A 21,768-nucleotide genomic window follows, 5' to 3' on the forward strand; every position below is an offset into this window, starting at 1 on the left:
AGCATCCACGGATTTGGATATCAGCAAGGGCAGACAGAGGCGAAGACATTTCATGCTGCTTGAAGATGAGAGTCCTGGCTACAGCCTTAGCTTCTTACACATAGCAAAACCAAGCGTCAAGTCCGACCACACAGCAGCCGCCTTTTTCTCCTTTTTCACATATGAAGTTAAATCACAGCCAGTCAGGGGCGCTGGGTATCAGACAGGAAGCCTAGAGAAGCTTTTCTTCTAAGAGCAGCAGAGCTTGGAACTGGGACAGCATCCCAAGGAGGGAGGGGGTCTGGAGAGATGAGCTCAGCCTGGGCGGTCATGGGGGGAGGGAATACCAGAATCCTAACAAAGGGAAGCCCGGGCTCCTAGGAGGGTGCTGGAAGGGAGAGGGGGCTGCCATGGGAAAAGACCCCGACTCCTGGCCACATGGCCCAGGCCGGAGGTGAGTGGATGCGAACAGCCCGATCCAGCAGAGGCGGATAAATCCCCGGGATGTTTGCGGGTGGGTGCGCCCAGTCTCCACGCAGGAGGCGGCGCGGCCCAAGCAACCAATCACGGACGACGCTGCCACGTGACGAGCCGCAACCAATAGGCGGTGGCGGTGGAGTCAGCGGGGAAATTCAAACGTGGTTCCGGACAGGGGTTGGGGTTGCTCTGTTTGCGTCTTCAGCTTGGCCTCCCGAGGTGAGTGCGGCGGTGCAGGGGACGCGGAGCGGCTGCAACTGGCGGGAGGCTTCCGGGAGGTCAGGGCGGCGACGAGTCGCGCTGGGGGCCCCGGGCCAGGCGAGCGGGAGCGCAGGGCGGCGGGGCGGCCTGCAGGACCCGGGGCTGGTAGTGGGAAGCAGGGCCCGGAAGTGGGTGGGACGCGCCGGGAGGGATTGGCGGCGCACCTCTCGGAACCTGCCTGTGCTGGCTGGAGCTGGGAGGAGGTGGGGGACTCCTGGCTGCCCTCCTTGCGCCGCATTTCTGTCGTGACCTTGAGTTACTGCGTTGTGGAGAATCGCTGACGAGAGTGACTGGAAGGAAGACGGCAGTCTGCTGAGCAGTTGCAAACACACGGTCATACAGAGGAGCTGGGCGTGTGCGCAGTACTGCGACAGGACCTTAGTCCTTGCGTTAGAATGCCAAAGGCACAAATCACGGTTTTGTCTGGGACAAAACTGCTGAAAGTCAGTTATCAGTAGAAGGATGACTCTTCTTCTTGTGTAGTACTCTCAATGTCGGTATTTGTTCAGAGTAGGTGACCAAAGGGGCAGCTTATTCTCATTACCTAACGGGTTCCTGACGTCTCCACTGTCACTACCAGAATTCAAGAAAATACCATCTTTCTCTCGTTTTTAATGATGAAATCTATAGACGGCCCAGAGAAAATAGTTCTGGAGAAAAGTGAAGGGAAGACATTCAGAGAAATGAAGTTTTAAAGGGCATTTGCTGGACATGGTACTGTATATATGAATCCTAGCACTAGGGAGGTGAACCAAGAGAATGAAGAGTTAAGACCAGCCACAGCGACATAGAGAGATCAAGGCCATCCTAGGCTACTTGACACCCTGACTCAAACACACAAACAAAACTCATGGGTAGCATTTATGTATGTGTGTGTGTGTGTGTGTGTGTGTGTGTGTGTGCAGTGATTTCCATATACATACAGGGTAGCCTCACTGATAGTGTATTGGGAAGAATAGATGTGTGTTTGGCTCATCGAAACTTTTCTGGTAAATTACAAACCTGTGTCTTTGTGTGTTTTCTTTTGGTTTTGGTTTGATTTTGGTGCTCCACTAACACCTAATAACAACTACATTTAGATATGTTTACAAAAGTATTGTTTCATTTCCTTGCTTCTGAAAGGTGAGTTACAACTTAGAAATGGAGGCTGAAGAATTAAGTGGCAGACAATTGACAATTGATTCCATAATGAACAAAGTGAGAGATATTAAAAATAAGATAAACGAAGACCTTACTGATGAGCTGAACTTGAATAAAGTCTGTGCTGATCCTACAGGTGAGTTTTTGTTTTCTTTAAAAAAAAAACAAACAACAAAAAACAAAACACTTTATTGAGTGTCTCTAAGGTAATGGAAAGAAAAATTAACCACTGTGTTGCCTAACATAGATTTTTTTTTCTTCAGTAATTGATGGTTATCGATTAGACCATTTCATACTTTTTTTTGTCTAGAATTATTACAAACTTTTCTGCTGTCCAGAGAGAGGCAGAGAGAAGCACATGGGCATGGTAGGGTAGCTCATACCTGTCATCCCAGCACTTGGGGATCTGAGGCAGAAAGATCTCAAGTTTGTGGCCAGTGTAGGAAACACAGTAAGATCCTGTCTCAAAAACTCAAAACAACGAAAGCATCATTTATTAGTGTGCTCACAAGTAGCTTTCTTAACTCTTCTGTTCCTGCCGGCTGGCCATGTTGGCTAATCTGCCTGCTGTCCATATACATGCAGGTTTTTTGCTTTCTGTTTGTTTGTTTTTCTGTTCCTCTTTTCTATGAACTGAGGAAGGCTTGTCAGTTTTACTGAAGTTATATTTAAAAGATTTTTTTTTTAATTTTATGTGTGAATGTTTTACCTGCACATACGTGTGTACCACCTTCATGCTTGGTGCTCTTGAAGTTTAGAAGAGGGTGTGGATCCCCTGGAACTGGGGTTACGGATGGTTGTGAGCCACCATATGGGTGCTGGGAGTGGAACCTGGCTCTTCTGCAAGAGCAACAAGTCCTCTTAACTGCTGAGCCATCTCTCCGGGCCCCTAAAGTTAAATTTAATCTTAATACCAAACACTAGTTTTTTTGTTTGTTTGTTTGTTTGGGTTTTTTTTTTTGGTTTTTCGAGACAGGGTTTCTCTGTGTAGCTTTGTGCCTTTCCTGGGACTCACTTGGTAGCCCAGGCTGGCCTCGAACTCACAGAGATCCGCCTGCCTCTGCCTCCCGAGTGCTGGGATTAAAGGCGTGCACCAAACACTAGTTTTGAAGGATCTTCCTATTAGTCTTGTAGCTTCACCACCCCCTTTCCTGTCTTAAACCTGTTCTAGCCAGAGGTCCCTATTAGTCCCAAGCATATGTTCACTTTTACCTGTTGAGGTCTTTATAAATGTCTCTTTGTGTGGCCTTCCCTAATGTACCTGTTTTAGATAGTTACCTACTGAGATGGGAGTGTGCCCCCTATCTTCTTTCCTTGTGTTATATATATATATAGCCCTAATTTGTTTCATGTATAATTTATTCATATGTTTGGTTATTGTTCTGGTCTCCACTAGAATGCTGTTGCTATGAGGACAGTTTCCAGTCTGTTGTTATCTCCAGTGCTTAAAATGAAGCCTAGTATGAAGTTGGCCCCTTACTGAATGATGACAACTGAGTGAAACTAGTATGATGCTCTAGTTTTGTAAGAAGCATTAGTGTCACAAGCTGAAGTCTTTATGTTTCAAATGGTTGATGTCATTTGAATATGGCCAACATATGGATATTCACAGGATAAAACAGATGCTCTGTGTTCCATCTTTCAAAAGTGGGTTAAGACCCCAGTAACTACGTGAATGGTGGGTCAGAAAAAACTTGGCAACAGTGTCTGAATGCTCAATCGCTGAAATTTAATTCACAGGCAAATGTACGATAAATCCAAGGTGCTTCTGCCTGTGTGTGCCCATGTTGCCTTGCTCAGCTGCTCTGTAGCCTCGGTTCTAAGCACACAGTGTGTGTACTTTGCACTGTACACAGTGTCCCACTGAGTAGTGCCAGTAAACACTGCCTGCAATACTCTGGCTCAGACGTGAGATGATTGTATATGTTTTTACCGTACATACAAGTTTCTTGCTCTTACAGGAATGCAGTAGTTTGAGGTGAAAAACAAGACTTTTAACATTTTCTCACTGCTAGTCCTCATGTGTATCAAATTACCATTATCTCTGGATTGTAATATGTTAGAAAGCTTGATTTTAAAAATTGCAGGTTTGCTGGCTTGAATGTCATTAAAAATTGTTAAATTAATTTATGCCTAGGATTAGAACAGAATTTATAATAAAATCAAAATGCTGATCAAGTCTGAAGAACACTAGAGATGCTCTGTACCCTGCAATTTCAAATATCCAGCCAAGATTTCATTCTTTATGTAAGAAATAAATAAGCACATCCATTTCATTAGTATACAGGTTGCCTTCATTCTTAATAAATGGTAAAATTATGTGTGACAATTACTTTAAACTGGGTTGATTTATGATATTGTCAGTAAATGTTTGATTTGTATACCTATTTTATATACCTGCATTCCTGGTGGTTTCTTAAAAATTTCTCAGGTGAAAGGGGGTTGCAGATGGGAAGAACTCTGTTCAATAGAGAGCCTGGTGCCCTCAGGCCTCAGGAATCAATCTCCAGATCACAATGACAAAATACATTTTGTAGGTATTTCACAAACTAACTTGTTAGGAAATTAGTAGTTGATAAACTAAAAATTTAAGTTAGGATTCAACCCGGGTAAATTTAGAGTGAAAAAGCAAAGTCAGGAATGAGCTGTTCTGGTAGAAAGCAAGAAGAGTAATTTTGTTTGTAAATGAAGTGATCGCATCTTTGGGAAATTATAATTTAAAAATCTTTGTAACCACTAAAATATCCTAAATAGGAGATTGGCGGTCAAGTTTCTTTCTTTAAAAATAACACGAATCAGCACTAAATAAGTGTGTTACCAAGTGAAAATTTTGCTTGGAGGATTTAACCCAGGGCTGTGTACACTAGGCAGAGAAGACTTGGCTGTCGAAGGCCTTGAAACTCAACACGCAAAAGGTCAGAGGTTCAAGGTCACTCAGATAAGTGTTGAGTTGTAGACTATTCTGGGCTATATGAAACCCTTTTAGAAAAACAAGAGTATCTGAAGTTTTTTTTGTTGTTGTTGTGGGTTTTGTTTATTTATTTTGAGACAGAGTCTCTATGTAGCTCTGGCTGTCCTGATACTGCTATGTAGACCAGGCTGATCTCAAACTCAGAGATCCTCCTGCCTTTGCCTCCCTAGTCCTGGAATTAAAGGTGTGCAACACCATGCCTAGCTTGAAGTTTATTCTTGCTGTTCTATGTAGGATGGGAAAAGAAAACTGATACCCACAAGAAGCCCTGTAGGATCTGAAGGCATGGGTTGGTGAGACCAGGGAATTCACAGGGCATTTAAAAGAAAGCCATATTGGTCTTTGTGTTTCTTTGGTTGTATTTTAATTAAGTTTGAGATTCATGGAACTAATGTTGGATATTATCATCATCATCATCATCATCATCACCCAGTAAAAGTTATGCCCAGCAAGAGACATAAACTTCTGAAATGCTAATAAATTAGATGATTAATGGAGAATTTTCCAGTGTGAATTCTTAGAGTTGCAAATAGTGAGATAAGCAGGGTGGTAGCGCACGCCTTTAATCCCAGCACTTGGGAGGCAGAGGCAGGCGGATCTCTGTGAGTTCAAGGCTAGCCTGGTCTACTGAGTGAGTTCCAGGACAGGCTCCAAAGCTACACAGAGAAACTCTATCTCTGGAAAAAAAAAAAAGGGAGGTGGGGAAGAAAATAGTGAGGTAAGACTTGGAGAGATGGCTCAGTGGTTAAGAGTACTGGCAGAGGACTCGTGTTCAATTCCCAGCACCCATATTGTGGTTTACAACTGACTCTGTTTTTTTGTTTATAGTTTCATAGTTTAGACATTCCTAAAAAGATATCTCAAGATCTATGGCTTCCGGGAGCACCATGCATACATGTGGTGCACAGACATACATGTATGCAAAACACCGCTATACCCAAAATTAAAATAATTTTAAAAGTAAATAAAATCATGAATTAAAATAGTAATATTACAAGGTGCTTGTGTACATTGACAGTATTGTAAATGATTAACTATAATTTGGAGGAAAGTGCAATTTGTTATTATTTGTCAATTTCTCTGTTGTGATTTCTTTCTTTTTATTCATATAACTCAGAAACTGTTAACCAAATTATGATGGTGGCGAACACTCCAGAGAACTGGTTGAATTTCTTGCTGAAACTAGAGAAGAACAGCGTCCCCCTAAATGATGCTCTTTTAAATAAGTTGATTGGTCGCTACAGTCAAGCGATTGAAGCACTTCCTTCAGATAAATATGGCCAGAATGAGAGCTTTGCTCGAATCCAAGTCAGACTTGCTGAATTAAAAGCGTAAGTTTCAGTTTTGAAGCTACACTTAACCAACTATGTATGTACTACATTACAAAGAGAGAAGGTAAAAACATGTAATTTATATTTTTTAACCCAATACTTTTGTTTTTAATGTAAATTTTTTTCTGTGGACATAGATGACTCAAAGTTATGTAGTTTAGAAATTTCCTAAAACAGTGCACAAATATAACCTAGTTTTTTTATTATTGCAGAAAAAAAAAAGAATAATGTCTTTGAAAAGAGAAGTTATCAAGTGTAGGTAGCTGTGTCCTTTTGATTTTTTAAATTTGGGTCTGTTTTGTTGCAGTATTCAAGAGCCTGATGATGCTCATGACTACTTTCAAATGGCCAGAGAAAACTGCAAGAAGTTTGCTTTTGTGCATGTATCTTTTGCGCAGTTTGAAGTCTCTCAAGGTAATCTGAAAATATCAAGTTTACGTTTTAAGTGAAAGCATGTCCTATTATAACATTAATATCGAATGAGATTGGAAGTGAAAAATTAAAGCAAAAATACTACAGTCAATCAGATGAGAACATGGAATGGGAGTGCTCCATAGCTTGAGTACGGAGTGTTCACACTACTCTCTTTATAAGGAATGTTTTATGGAAATAAGTACAAACATTTTATTTGTGTGCTTCACTCAGGACATCTGAAGGAAATAAACCATTTTAGCTGGAACTTAGATAAGCTTGTCTAGTCAGTGGTGTCATAGCACTGGAAGGTGTGTTAAAATAATACTGTAACATTGAGCTGGTGGTCTCCCTAATACACCACTGCAAGAACATTTCTTTCTGCTTATGCGATTCTTCATAGTCTGCCAAGGCATCTTTCCCCTGAGACATTTTTTAAGCTTATTAAAAATTATGATTTTTTTTAACTTTTTATTTGTTTGTGTCTCTGACATCGTGCACCTCGATCCCATTCATTTCCCGTCCCTGCATATACACCCTCTGCCCTTGCAGCACCCTGTGGCTGTTTGTTTTACTGTTTGGGGGGAGTCTGCCCCACAGATCCCAAATAAATCACACACAGAGTCTTATTATTACTTAGGAATGCCTGGCCTTAGCTTGGCTTAGTTTCTAGCCAGTTTTCCTTAATTTATCCTGTCTACTTTTTGCCTCTGGGCTTTTCCCTTCTCTTACTTCTGTAAATCTTACTCCTACTCTGTGGCTTGCAGTAGGTGGATAGCTGGCCTCTGGAGTCCTCCTTTTCTGGCTCCTTCTCCTTTTTTCTCCTCCCAGATTTCACCTTCTATATATTCTCTCTGCCTACCAACCCCACCTATCCTTTCTTCTGCCTCACTATTGGCTGTTCAGCTCTTTATTAGACCATCAGGTGTTTTAGAAAGGAAAAGTCACACAGTTTCACAGAGTTAAACAAATGCAACATAAACAAAAGTAACACACCTTGAAATAATATTCTACTACAGCTACCCACTACAAGCGTCATGAAGTAAACCCTTTTGTCCATGTATCATTACTTGTAAGTGTTCATTGCCAAGAGCCATCGATCTGGTTTGAGACCTCTGATTTCTGCTACACTATCGATGCTGGACCCTCACTGGAGCTCCTCTTGGTTATCCTGATGTTGCCCTGTGTTTTGGAGATCTGCATCTTTGGGTCTGCAGGACTGGTCCCTTCATGTGCTCCAGCAGATCATAGATGGGGTGGATATTGGGGTGGGCCAACCCATAACCCTGGTTCTGGGCCTGGGTATTTGCAGGGTTGGTCAGCCTGCCAGCTCTCCCCTATCCTCACCACCAGGGTGAGCTCTCCTGCATTGCCCTGGGGAGTTCACCCCTTGCAGCAATGGGCAAAGGGGGCGCGGGGGGCAGTTCTTCTGCTTTCATGTCCTCAGGGTCAGACCTCTCCCACACCTACCTTTGGGGCCAGCTCTACTCTGCTGCCCAGGTATGGCATAGGGGCTACTCTCCTGAGTGCTGCAGCAGATGAGGGGCAGGGCTAGCTCTTCCACTTTTATGACCTCAGGGCCACCTCTCCCACCTGCCTCAGGCGATGGGTGGAGAGGGGCATCTCTTTCCCGCCCGTGCCACCACATGACAGGTGAGTAATGGGGACAGCTCTGCCATGCTAACCACTTTGGGGCTGGCTCATCCACACCTCCGCCATCAGGATAAGCTCTATTGTGCTGCCCATGCCAGGTACAGGGTCTGCTCTCCACCTGCCTCAGGCATTGATGGGCAGGAGGGTGAAGGACATTTCTCTCCCACCCATGCCGCCACATGACAGATGGGTAATAGGGACATCTCTCCCATATTCACAACTTCAGGGCTGGCTCACCCACGCTTCTGTCAATGGGGTTGACTATTGTACTGCCCACCTGAGGTACAGGGTCTGCTTTCCTGAGTGTTGCAGCTGGTGTCGGGCAGGGGCATCTCTGAGACATTTTTAACCTGGCTATTCCTTAGTCTTTTTCCCCCATTCATATTCTGGGCATCTTTGGCTATACTATCAGAATATCCTCTGGCCAAATCTTCCTTTTTCTCTGCTTATTTGTGCTGATATTCTGATCCTATGTACTAACCAGTTAAGCATTATCACTGCTAGCAGAATCCCTTTGATGTGCCTAAAGTAAAGTTTGTTCAATGCAAACTGCTCCCCAGGATTGAGGTGTGGAAAAACATTTAACAACTTAGGCATGGTTTGGGAATTCTGAGTTTACCTAGGGGATTCCTAAGTCCTAGTAATTAGTAAATCTAAATCTGTATTCTGCTCTACTGTGTACTTGTAAAACATATATTTCTGAGAGAAACTGATTCCTCCTTGCTTCTTATGGTAGGTCTGCTCAGACCTTTAAGAACCTGTGGCCTTTCAATGGTAACTGTAACATAGTTTAGAATGAATCAGTTGAACTGTCTATAAAAACAAAATTAAATCACTGAAGTATAGCAGTAGTCACCAGGTGGGAATAGTGATTGTTTTGAGCAGAGCGGATGGACAGGCCGCTACGAGGTATGCAGCTTCCTGAGGCCTGTGCAAAGATTGCTGTGTGCGTTTAATTAAAGGGAAAGCTCATTCCATAGCTTTTATCAGATTCTCTAATGGACCTGAGTTTGTAAGGGCTTAAATTCCTGGTGCTTCTCTGAGTCTTTAGGTTTACAAAAGTACTCAATTACATGCAATTTTACCATTATTCTCAATAAACATATGGATGTAATCATTACTGTAATTCCTGGTATTCTTCAAAGTTTGTAAATTGTGAGTAACTAGAGGTTGTTTCTTATTAAATATCATTTTTAGTTTTTAAAGCTTTTCTTAGGGCATATATTATATGCTGAGCACATCTTCCCTACCCCAATTCTCCCCACCCTTCCCTTCCTCTCCCTTTCTTTCTCTCTTTAATCACCTTTGTTTCCCCAGACAGTTTCACCTCTATTTGCATATATATGTGTATGTGCATACACACACACACACACACACACACACACACACACACACACACACACACACGATTTTATGTTACTGTATGAAATCTAGGGCCATAAAAGAAAAAAAAAAGATATTTAACTAAGATTAGCTTAATTTGCTTACTATGATTGTCTCTAATTGCATCCATTTTGCTGCAGAGGTCATAACTTCCTTCTTCTTTATGGCTGAAAATAATTTCATTGTGTATATGTACCACATTTTTGTCATCCATTTTTCTGTTAGATACCCATCTTGATTTCACAGCTTAGGTGTTGTGAATAGTTTTCTGTTTCATTTTATGTGTACGAGTGTTTTGCCTGCACATATGTTCTTGAACCATGTATATACATGGCACCTGTAGATGTCAGAAGATGGCATTGGCTCCCCTGAAACTGGAGTTATAGATGGTTGTGAGCTACCATGTGAGTGCTGTAAAACAAACCCTGGTTGTCTATGAGAACAAGTGCTCTTGACACTGAGCCATATCTCTAGCCCTGTGTATACTGCTCCAGTAAACACTGCTGTGAAGTATTTCTGTTATATGTTGAGCTGCAGTCTTGAGTAAATAAATACCCAGCAGATAGTTGGGTCATATGTTAGATCTGTTTGTACTGTTTTGAGAAACCTTGGTACTGATTTCCACAAAAATTGGGCTAATTTATATTCCCATTAGTGCTGTATAAGAATTTTCTTTTGTCCACATCTGCTCCCACATTTATTGTTTGTAGACTTAATGACTCACATTCTGACTGGAGTAAGATGGATTCTTGATGTGGTTTTGGTTTGCATTTCTCTGGTGGCAGTGAAGTTAATTTAACACTTTCATCTATTTATTGGCCACTTGGCGTTTCTTCCATTATGACTGTTCATCAGCTTATTTATTGATTGGGCTGTTTTCTTGCTGCTTACTTTTTTTTAAGTTCTCTGTATATTCTGGATATTAGACCTTTATTATATGCATAGCTGGCAAAGATCTCCCATGTTATAGGTGGTTTCTTTACTGATTAACTGTTTCCTTTGTTGTATGGAAACTTTTTAATGTCATGAAGTCACATTTGCCAGTTTTGGCCTCCTTTCCGAAAGTCTTTTCCCGTGGTGAGATCTTGAAGTGTTTTCCCTACTTTTTCTACTTGGTATTCTCTATACCCTAAGAGCCACATGCATAGCAGTATAGCCTATGGACTCCATGACTGTTGATAACATCCTGTGTGATAATGATGTACACATTGCATATTTATTAAATATTAGGGATAAAATTTGTATTGAAAGAAAATTTGGTGATCTCTGTAGTTAGATGTAATCTTTCTTGATTATTTTGTATTTTGGCAGATATGTAGATTAGTCTAACAGCAGATGTTAGCCTTTACCCTTCTTTTTATATAAATCTTTTTGCTAGAAGAGTCTTGAGCAAATTTTCAGTCTTGATGACTAAATGTTACTATGAATAGTCTGTTATAACAAATGGTTACTGCTAGGACTGCTGTGCTTTGTACAATAATCGAGATGTTTCTAATTGCTGTAGTTGGGTTTGGTTTTTTGTGCTAATTTATTAAACTTCTAAGTGGTGTTTCGGTGATGAATAGGAATTGGTATAGAGAGTTGAGTATATGTATGTGAGGAATTGCTTATTTGTTTGCCTGGGCAATAATGTGAGTAAGTCTACTTTCCCCTCTAAGTCCTAATGCATAAAGAGGAAGCTGGAGATGGAGAGTGAACAGTGCTGCATCAAATAACAGTTATTTTTCCCTCTCCTAGGCAATCTTAAAAAAGGCGAACAGCTTCTTAATAAAGCTGTGGAAAGTGGAGCGGTGCCGCTGCAGATGCTGGAGATTGCCAGACGCAACTTACACCTCCAGAAAAAGCAGCTGCTTTCAGAGGAGGACAAGAAGACTTTATCAGGTGACTGTCAGTGGGCGGTGTGCTTTGCTGGAGTAAGTTAGGATTCAGGCTACTTTAAAGACAAGAAAAATCGTTTAAGTATATGCTTAAAACCTAAAGTTAAATTAAGTAGGTATCTAAGAGGTAAGATATTCAGAAACAGAGATCCTTCCTGCATTAAACTTATGTTGGTAACACCTTTAAAATGACTTGGTCAAAATAAGGACGTAACATTTATTTAGAAGTAAAGAATATACTTTTACCCTGGGGATAAAGCTATATGTGTAATTTGAAGTGAAAGTTGGGGGAAAAAAAAATGTACTGATGACGTTGTCATGCTTTCATATCCTGCATGAGGGCTCTTACCTATTACAAGTTATCTTTTAAAATATTCCTATTTATAAGATTACTCTTTTTTTTTTTTTTGTAAATTTGATCATAGTTGTGAAATTTTTACAGCATCCACAGTACTTACTGCCCAAGAATCATTCTCCAGTTCACTTGGGAATTTACAGACTAGGCACACTAGTTGTGATTCCAGAGGACAGCCTGCTACAGCCAGGATTTTATATGGGTAAGGAAATGAATTCAGCGTTTACGTGGTTATCTTTTATATGTCCACATAGGTATATTTTTCATGCAGGTTTAGTAACTATGTTTAGCAGTAAGATGAAGATATGTATTAATAGTATCTCTGAAAAATCACAGCTATTTTCTTTCTATTCAGAGAGAACATGCCTCCACAAGATGCAGAAATAAGTCAACGAAATCCTTTAAAACAAAGTAACAAAACTAAACGTGTAAGTCATTTTTGGTCTACTCTGAGGAAGGAGATGGTAGTGAATTCTTTGTGTGTCCCCATTGGTTACTTAATCTTTCAATTCATGTCTAGTCGTGTCTCTTTGGAAGAGTCCCGGTTAACCTTCTCAATAGCCCCGATTACCACGACAAGACAGACGGTTCGGCTGGGCCAAGTTTTACAAAAAGGTGTGTTTGAGTTTGGGCTTTTAAATTGGTTTATACTTAAAGACTGATGTCAGAATATCTTACTTTTTTTTTTTTTTTACTAAGTCATAGTGATTAGGATTAGTTTGTTTTTCTTTGTAGTTCCAGGGATTGAGCCTAGGGCCTTAGACATGCTAGGCAACAGAAAAGAAGTAGGATAAGTAAACTGGCTGCTGAGTGAAGTGGTCCAGACCTTTAACCCCAGCTAGCAGGGTGGCCGAGCCCTGAGACTCTTTTAAATCCAGAGGTTGGGTGGGGTTGGGGTTACCCGGGGCAGCGTAGTAAGACTCCGTCTTCCGTAATGAAACATCATTTGTTACATCTGATCTATTCCCCGACTCTCAGTTTTGGTGTTTACTCCCATACAAGAAATGGGAATATGCTGGATGTGTTGGTAAGTGCTAATAAAATTGAGAAACACAACTATTTTAGTTGGTGCCTTCAATAATTGAGGTCCTATTCTATTTAGGCTTTGAATAAATATTGATAGTTAAAAGGGTACTTGCATTTAAGTTACAAATGCCTGTTAATTTATCTTGTGCCTACATTTCAAATACCTAGTTGAAGCATACAGGAGATTTTTCTCCCACTCTAAAAATGTATTTTTTTAATTCCTCCCCATCCCTCAAGCTTCATTCAGCTAGGTTTTTGTTGCTCTTTACAACAGACTGTATGTCAGATTATAGAGGTCCACATGGCAGTTCATTGCATGTTCTTATCCTTGCTCTGGTGCAGTCTGAAATGTAGTTTCACCTACGTACTTTTCCTTTCCCACATTCTTATCTTAACTGCAGCTGTAACTTATTAGGTAATGGAGAAATTAGCAATCGCCTATCTCTTCATCAATTTTGTCATTGCTCAGTCCTAATTTTTAAGCATAGTCACCTTTGTATTAGAATTATGTCACTCTTAAAGATGCCTTTTAAACAGATGCTTCCAATTCAAAGTGTGTGTTACCAAATATGTGTATTTAAAGCCAATTTTAAAATGAAAAAATGAAACAATTTCAAGTTAACTGTTAAAATCCATTTGTTTCATGGGTTATAGAAAGCTATCTGGATCAGAATACCGAGATTCAATTACAACTGGATCCAAACCAAGTGGAAATGATTCCTGTGAATTGAGAGCTTTAAAGGTACATCAGTTTTTAAATGCATGTGAAGCAAAGGTTCCAGGTCTAGAAGTCATAGAGCTTCCTTTACTGAAAGGATCTAGTGTTTATCTCTCCAGTGTGTTGGTGAAGCCACAGGTTTGAGACCACCCCTGAGAGGTGACCCAGAGTCCTAGATTATCTCTCAAAGATAAAGGTGTTAGAGCAAGTATCAACCATCTTTTAGAAGGATATTGAGGTGCATTAATTAGGCATATATTTAAATGGATTAGTTGGCCTGGGTCTGGGAATTAACATGGGGGCTGTTCACCAGGTTTTGTTTATTGCTATGTTTAATCATATGATTCTGACAAAGCATCTTAAAAACCAGAGCACATGCTGGTGCAGAGGTGAGAGCCTAAGTATCAAAGTTAGTCTGCTCTGGCCCCATCTTTGCTGACTGTAAGGAAGTGATTAGTTCCAGGTACAGTGATCCCTAGGGGTTCTAATATTCTTAGTATACTTAGCTTAAATCCCTGGCATTGGGGTGTGAATTTTCAACATTATAAGCTTTAATGATCTATGCTTTAAAATACTCATTTTCTCTATTTTTAGGGAATGGTACTTAATTGTATGAAAAAGAAGATTACGCTCTGAATTTAGAATAACTACTGTCTTGAGGTTATTCAAGTGCTAACTTTTACAAGTGCTCTTATTTTGGTAATATAGTCAAATCAGAGCAGGGGAATTTGGCTCAGTGGTAGAGCACTTAACTACCATATGTGGGGCTCTGGGTTCAGTTCCCGGTACTGCAAAACCCATAAACACATACTAAATAAAAAGTATAGTAATGTAAACAAGATAATTACATTTTCTCTTGTCATCAAGCTTATTCTATGTTGGTTACAAACCTTTTAACACTTTCTTTTTTGAGTGAAATATAGTGTAACAATTAAGTAATATTAATATTAATATGTCTACTGGAAGCAAATTCACCAAGTTAATGGTTATGACCCTTCTTGATGCAGTAATCAGTAATAGAGGAAATTAATATTTTCTGAGAGTTTGTGAACCTACTCTGTCAAATATGATAGTTTGCAAGCAGTAATTTCATATAGATAAGAGTTTAAGATAAATTAGAAGTACTGCTACGATGATATTGTTATCTTATTTGAAATCTTTCTATGCTTTTTGTGTAGCCCATTCAAGCTGTCCATTTCAAAGACTCTCTGGTGTCCAATGAAAAAAGTTCTGAGCTTATTTCTGATTTAGTAACCTTGAAGAGTAAAACAGAATCAAATCTTCTAACAAAATTGGAGGGTAAGTACTCATGCAAGCAACTTTGACTAAACTCAGTAGGCTCTTTCCAAAAAAGGGACACGAAAGTCAGAGGGGGACTTGTTGGGAATAAAAAGGGTTTCAGTTGGGGAGAGGGAGAGATAAGAGAAGGTAACCATAGCATGAAAATGATTCATGCCGGGCAGTGGTGGCGCACGCCTTTAATCCCAGCACCCAGAAGGCAGAGCCAGGCGGATCTCTGAGTTCGAGGCCAGCCTGGTCTACAGAGTGAGATCCAGGACAGGCTCCAAAACTACACAGAGAAACCCTGTCTCAAAAAACCACACACACACACACACACACACAAAAAAAAAAAAAAAAAAGAAAAAAGAAAAGAAAAAAAAGAAAAAGATTCATTCTGTATATGTTTGAAGTATCGAAGAATAATACGCAGAGATTGAGGAGGTGGCTCTGTGGGTAAAATGCTTGCCGTGTATGCATGAGGACTGAATTCAGATCTCCAGAACCCACATAAAGCTGAATATCTATAACTCCCGCAGTCCTGTGGTAAAATGGGAGGCAGGGACAGGAGAATCCCCAGAAACTCACAGGCCATCTATTTTGATGTATACATCACAGAACAAGAAGAGACCCTGTATCGAACAAAGTGGAAGGCAAGAACTGGTACCTGAGGTTGTTCTCTGATTTCTGTGTGCTCACACATACCCAAGTGTTCACATCATATACACACAAACCCACATAGCTTGAGAAAACAGATAAATGACCTATTTGTGATATAATACTCTGTCTTCCTTTATTTTCCATTCTAATTTTTTTACAGAATGCATGAAAAGTATTGACTCCTATAGGGGAGGAAGCCATTTGTCTAAAGGGTACATAAAATGAAGAGAGGAGAGACCATATAACAGAAATCAAATGACTGAGTTATTTCTCTTAGTTGGTTTGACTGCTATTTTCATTAAAGGACAAAAAAGCAATTTCTATGTCACAGCCCACTCTTTTATATTTTAAATCATACTTTGATTTTCCACTACACTGATATTTAATAAATGTTCTAGGGACCCAATAACTTTAGGAATGGGGTCCCACAATTGCAAATCATTTATGGGATGTATACAGAATAGATAACACATAATGTGGAATAAAATGTAAAGATTGTTAGGAGAGATGCAGGTAAAATACTGTGAGAATTTCGGAGAGGGAAAATTTTAGGAACCTAATTTGGATTAGGGAAAATAGGGAAAAACATATAAAAGAGAAGAAATTTGAAACCCGATTAGCATTTAAGTGGGGGCTCACAATAACAGAGCTCAGATAGAGGGAGAATGGCAGAGACAAACGAATAGAGCATAAGCGGGGCTGTCCATTGGGGTTGAACACTGGAAGACGGGTAGATAGAGTGGGAAGTGAGAGTAGGGAGCTTGAGTGACATGCTTACACTCCAAAGCAAGCAGCTGCTTTCAGGGAGGGCCAGGGTTATCAGGTGACTTTGAGTGTGTGCTAATGCTTTTCTGAAGCTGTGCTAAGGCCTGAGGGTAGTATTCTAATGTGCAATGTCCAGTCAGGTTGCAGTGTTTTCCTCCACTTGGAGGAAGAGTGGGGCTTGCCCTGATGTTTGCCTCAAGTCCAGTGTCTCAGGAAACCCCTGAGTGTTTACTCCATAGAGTAGACTTATTCTTTGCCTTGATGTTGTTTGAGAACAAATTCCTAATCCTGGTGCTTGTTAGAAACTGTATTTCATATTTTCTTGTTACCTTTTGATACCATTAGGAAAAAAGCATCTTTATCAAATATACCTGTTAATAGTGCTCATTTGGTAGCTAATTTGATGAAATAGCATTCTGAATTACTGTGCATTCTGACTTGCCAGTCTTTGTTTTTATACTTTCTCTTATTTTAAACAAGGTTTATGCCAGTATCCCAAACATATTTACAGATATTAGGTCATCATTTTATCTTTCATATTTGATTCAATTTTGCTTGAACTTATCATGAACGTGAATACATATGTGTAAGGTTTGTTCTTGATTTTTCTTATATACAAATGTCTGTTTGACTCAGGACCAGTTTGGATATCCTCTTTTCCCTGTCTGGAAATTTAGGTGATTCTATGTTGGTGTATGGTTTGGGATTTTTGTCTCTGTTTCACAGTTACTTTGTCTTTATTATAATGAGTCTTGATGTCTGTTAGTGCTAGTGTGTATGTTTTCAGTTTTGTTCTTTAGGATTATTTCAGTTCTTATTAGCATTTTGAATTTCCGTGAAAATATTAGGAGATATGTATCAGTTTCTATTCTTTGAAAAATGGAAGTTTGGTTGAGAGGCACTTGAACCTATAAAGACATCGGAGACAAATTGTCATCTTTACGCTTCAGCTTTTCATGCTACATGCCTGGCATGTTTTCATTCACTTAATACACAAAGAGCTGTGTATATGCTATGGTAGATTTACCCCAGGGTAGCTGATAGTTTGGTGTCGTGATAATGAAGGGTACCCTTTGCTTTACAAATTTTTTTGTGTTCAACTTTATTGCAGGTATATGAAATTGATTTTTTTTTAACTTGGATATATTGACATTTCTAAATTCACTGAACAATTCTAATCATTTCCCTATGTATTCTCTAGGAGTTTTTTGTATTTATGCTTGTTTGCTTTATTTGTTCTTTTTTGAGACACGGTCTCCATGTTAGGCTGCCTAGCTGTCTTCAAACTCACAATTCTCCTGTCTCAGCCTGCTAAGGGCTGAAATTACAGGCATGTACTGCAGTGCCCAGTTTGTGGGGTTTTGTAGGTACACAATCATGTTTGAAAATTGTGTCTTTTTTTCTTTCTGATCCTTTTCTTTCTCTTTGTTACTTTACAGCTTCTATGAGGTCCAGAATCACCATTGCTAGGGGGATGATAGATGAATTTCTTGCTTCACTGTTTTAAGGGAACATTTTGGTTTTTTAACTCTTGAAATTATAGCTGTTATAGATTTTTATTGTTGCTTTTTATCTAATTTAAGTTCTACTTTAGGTGTGGATTATTAATATTTTTGTATGTGCATGTGGTTGAACATTGAATTTTACCAAATGGCTTTTTGTTGTTGAGGTAGTCTTACATTTCTTTTTGATTATAGTAAGGTACACTGATTTTTGGGGTGTTTATCAAGCAGCATTTAGGAATGAATCATATTTTGATATAATTTATTAGGTCTTTCATTAATTGTTAATATTTTGCTTCGAGTTTAGAATTTTGGTATACATTGAATTGTAAATACGTTATTGGCATTTTTGTTTTTAGACCTTTAAGGCAGTCAGTTATAAGCTAGTAAAATAAAATCTGTATTAAAATGGAGGTCTAAGAACAGTGGTTAGTTAGCTTCTCTTTATTAGTAAGACTTTAGTATCCACACTTAAAAATTTTAATTTTTTATTAAAAAACAGAAGCACTTAAATCTGGTATGGTCTCTGATGAAACTTTGAAAACTATTTAGGGAAGTTACTGCCTTGCATTTTTATAAGGTCATTTCTCTCTTTTTTTAAAATTTTTTTCGAGACAGGGTTTCTCTGGGTAGTTTTGGAGCCTGTCCTAGATCTCTCTCTGTAGACCAAGCTGGCCTCGAACTCATAGAGATCCGCCTGGCTCTGCCTTCTGGGTGCTGGGATTAAAGGCGTGCGCCACCACCGCCCTTCCTCCTTCCTCCCTCCCCTCCCCTCTTTCCTTTTGTTTTTGTTTTCAGAGTGAAAATGAAGCATAGTTTATATCATCCTCCTATTGCTTTTTGGGGTTTGTTTTGTTTTGCGATGGGGTCTGTACTGTTGTACTGCCCAGGGTGGTTTCAAACTCCCTGGTTCAAGTGGTTCTCTGCTACTGCAGCTCCTGAGTAGCTGAGATGACAGGCAGATGCTACCATACCTGCCCTTAATTATTTTTATCATCAAATATTAATTTTTAATGATAACAATAAAATTTCAGAAAATAAGGTGCATCAAGAACCAGAAATTGCAGAAAGAAAGCACAAACCGTGGCAGTCCACAAGAAAGTCAGAGTGTGTGAGCCAGAACCAATGGCACATTCCGGATGTAACCCCAAAGACTCTTAAAGAGGTAACTCTGTGTTCTCTTAAAAGTGCATACTGTCTTTAGTAATATGTGTCTGGCTTGATGGGTATGTTGGGTATTGCATTTGAAGTGTTTATGCCATATTTAGTAGAATCACTTATTTACAAGATTTTTTTTTTTTTTTCAGAATACTGTGATCAGTAGCACCTGTAGGTTCAAAAGAATACATGTCAGGATAAATTCTGTTTTGTCAGTTTACTAATAGAGTGTTGTAGTTTTGTTTTTTGTATGTGTGGGTATGCGCCTGCGAATGCAGGGTGCTCATGGACGCCAGAGGCATTGGATCTTTCTGGAGATCTCTGTGAGTTCAAAGCCAGCCTGGTCTACATATTGAGCTCCAGGCCAGCCAAGGCTACATAGTGAGACTGTCTAGAACAGTGGTTCTCAATCTTCCTCATGTGGTGGTGACCCCCCCCCAACCATAAATTATTTTCATTGCCACTTCAGAACTGTAATTTTGCTACTGTTATGAGACGCAATGTAAATATTTTTGGAAATAGAGGTTTGTCAAAGGGGTCATGACCCACAGGCTGAGAGCCACTGGTCTACAACAAAACAGTACTGGGCTCTGGGTCATACAAAAGCCAGCAACTTCGTGATTTCTTCTGGCTTCTACACCTGTTCCATGTATCACCTGTCTTATAGGTGGCCTTCATGTTTGTAACTCCTCACTGATGACCATTCCTTCACGGTAGCCACATACACTTTATGCTCAGTTCTTCCCTCCAAAATACCAAGTGCACACATAGCGCTCTTTTCACTGTCTTTAACGTTCCATTGCTCAGGAACTTAGTCCAGTGGTTTCTTAATCACATATTCCGTCCCTCATCCTAGTGTACATATCCACACTCCTGTGTATACATGAGGAGATCTTAAATGAAAGAGAAAACGTTTCAAGAAGAGAGGTCTTTTAGCCATTTGTAAAAGCTAGAGAACTCCAGTACAGAAAGTAGAATAGATTTATCCATTGTGATTCTTGAGTATAATGAGGTCTCGAGGTCTGAAATTTTAACAGAAGTGTAATCTAGTGTAAATACTTTCTAAAAACTAAAACTGTCCCCAAATTGAAGTTCGTCTCTGTAGACAGAAGAACATTTTATGAAAGTTTAACACGTGATAGTTCTGATACAATGAAGATGTTGGGTCTTGTTTTGTTAAATAATTTTACACACCTCCCTGATGTATAACCAATTTGAGTAGAATATTTTAGGATTAAGAGTTTGGAATAAAAGGACTGTTATAAAATTTAACTAAAAGTTGGGCAAGGGAAATAGCTTAGTACTTGCTGCACAAGCATGGGGCCCTGAGTTTGATCACGAGCATCAATGTCACAAGCCGGTGTGGTAGCATGTGCTTGTAGGGAGATGGAGACAGGTGGGTCCCTAGGGCTCATTGGTCTGTCAGCCCAACCTAGCATAACCTATGAGCCTCAGGTCCTAGATGGAGACTTTGTCTCAAAACACAAGGTGCATGGCATCTGAAGATACCCTCAGTTGACCAATGAGCTCTACCTGTGCACGTGTGAACACCTGCGTGCATGTGTGTGACCATCTGCATGCATGAACACACACATATGCCCACCTGTTTTAGAACGTTATGCTTTTCGTACTTTTAGTATTGTAAAGGTTATATTTGTTAAACTGTTTTATCATTGTCTAATTTAAAAACTCAAGTCATGGAATTTTAAATTTTCTTTTAGCAGAAGTGTGCCACTGTTGAACAACTTGCCTTATCAGTTTCAAAGCAGTCACCTCCAATGTCAGTTTCTAAACGGATTGATCCAAAGTCTGTTTGTGAGACGCCTAGTAGCAGTTCCTTGGATGATTACATGAGCTGGTAATTACCTTTGCGTCGAGCTCAGAATGCAAGGTGGTAAATAGAAGTAAGACAAGTTTTGAGACCAAACTGAACTTGCTTGAATCTGCTCTCTTATTTTAGAGATTTTTGAAACTACTGTTTTTCCCAACATCAGTTTTTGTCACCTGTAAAATGCAAAGGAGAGCCGGGCAGTGGTGGCACACGCCTTTAATTCCGGCACTGGGAGGCAGAGGCAGGCGGATCTCTGTGAGTTGGAGGCCAGCCTGGTCTATAGAGTGAGATCCAGGACAGGCACCAAAACTACACAGAGAAACTCTACCTCGAAAAACTAAAAAAAAAAAAAAAAAAAAAAAAATGCAAAGGAGAAAGTAGTTATGATTACACATGTGTTATCTTGAAATATAATAATTCTTTTTAAGGACTGTTGTTGAAGTGGCCTTTGCTATATTGTATTCTTAGCGCTTGGAAATCTGAGAATGCAGTCTATCTCTTTTGTCAACATATATGCCTCTCTGATTGAGAAACGTTTTAAAGGAAGTTTAGCATTCTTAGAATGGGTAAAGGGATAGATATTTCTGTGTAGGAAGCAGTAATTGGAATGGAATGTCCTCTGAAAGAGGTCAGGTGTACTAATTCATATGGTTTGGAAAGTATTCAGAGATACAGGACTTGGGACAGGAATGAGGGATGTGTGAGGAAATTGGATGGTCAGGGCTGATGAAAAGGGGAAATAAAGGTTTTGCAAACGAAAATGAGTGGCATTTCAAAGAAAAGAAATAACCTTCAACTGTTGGCTATATATTTAATGTTTTTAAGGGCTAACATAATTAATTCCATAATGCCTTTGGCTTTTTATCTTCAGAATATCTTTTTTTTTTTTTAATCCTAATTAGAACTGGTTTTTTCTTTTTTTTTTTTGGTTAGCTTTGCGCCTTTCCTGGAACTCACTTAGTAGCCCAGGCTGGCCTTGAACTCAGAGATCC

At 39.7% G+C, this 21,768-nt stretch overlaps 1 protein-coding gene across 4 annotated transcripts in view; it reads left to right on the forward strand.

Moving 5' to 3' along the window:
* The first annotated feature begins 559 nt into the window (after positions 1-559).
* Positions 560-21,768, forward strand: part of Ttk (TTK protein kinase) — a 44,807-nt gene continuing 23,598 nt past the window's right edge. The window contains exons 1-12 of one of the 4 annotated variants that reach the window (XM_059268306.1): positions 560-675; positions 1,840-1,993; positions 5,946-6,159; positions 6,467-6,573; positions 11,344-11,487; positions 11,926-12,040; positions 12,194-12,266; positions 12,359-12,453; positions 13,519-13,606; positions 14,761-14,881; positions 18,822-18,952; positions 20,667-20,803. In XM_059268306.1, the coding sequence (XP_059124289.1) occupies positions 1,858-1,993; positions 5,946-6,159; positions 6,467-6,573; positions 11,344-11,487; positions 11,926-12,040; positions 12,194-12,266; positions 12,359-12,453; positions 13,519-13,606; positions 14,761-14,881; positions 18,822-18,952; positions 20,667-20,803 (1,361 nt within the window). In that variant the 5' untranslated portion in view covers positions 560-675; positions 1,840-1,857. Of the gene's footprint in view, positions 676-899; positions 1,161-1,207; positions 1,432-1,839; positions 1,994-5,945; positions 6,160-6,466; positions 6,574-11,343; positions 11,488-11,925; positions 12,041-12,193; positions 12,267-12,358; positions 12,454-13,518; positions 13,607-14,760; positions 14,882-18,821; positions 18,953-20,666; positions 20,804-21,768 lie in introns of those variants that run through there. The other 3 variants (XM_059268303.1, XM_059268304.1, XM_059268305.1) reach the window with 3 other exon arrangements.

The sequence above is a fragment of the Peromyscus eremicus genome, chromosome 7 (genome assembly GCF_949786415.1).
Source record: "Peromyscus eremicus chromosome 7, PerEre_H2_v1, whole genome shotgun sequence".
Taxonomy (NCBI): Eukaryota; Metazoa; Chordata; class Mammalia; order Rodentia; family Cricetidae; genus Peromyscus; species Peromyscus eremicus.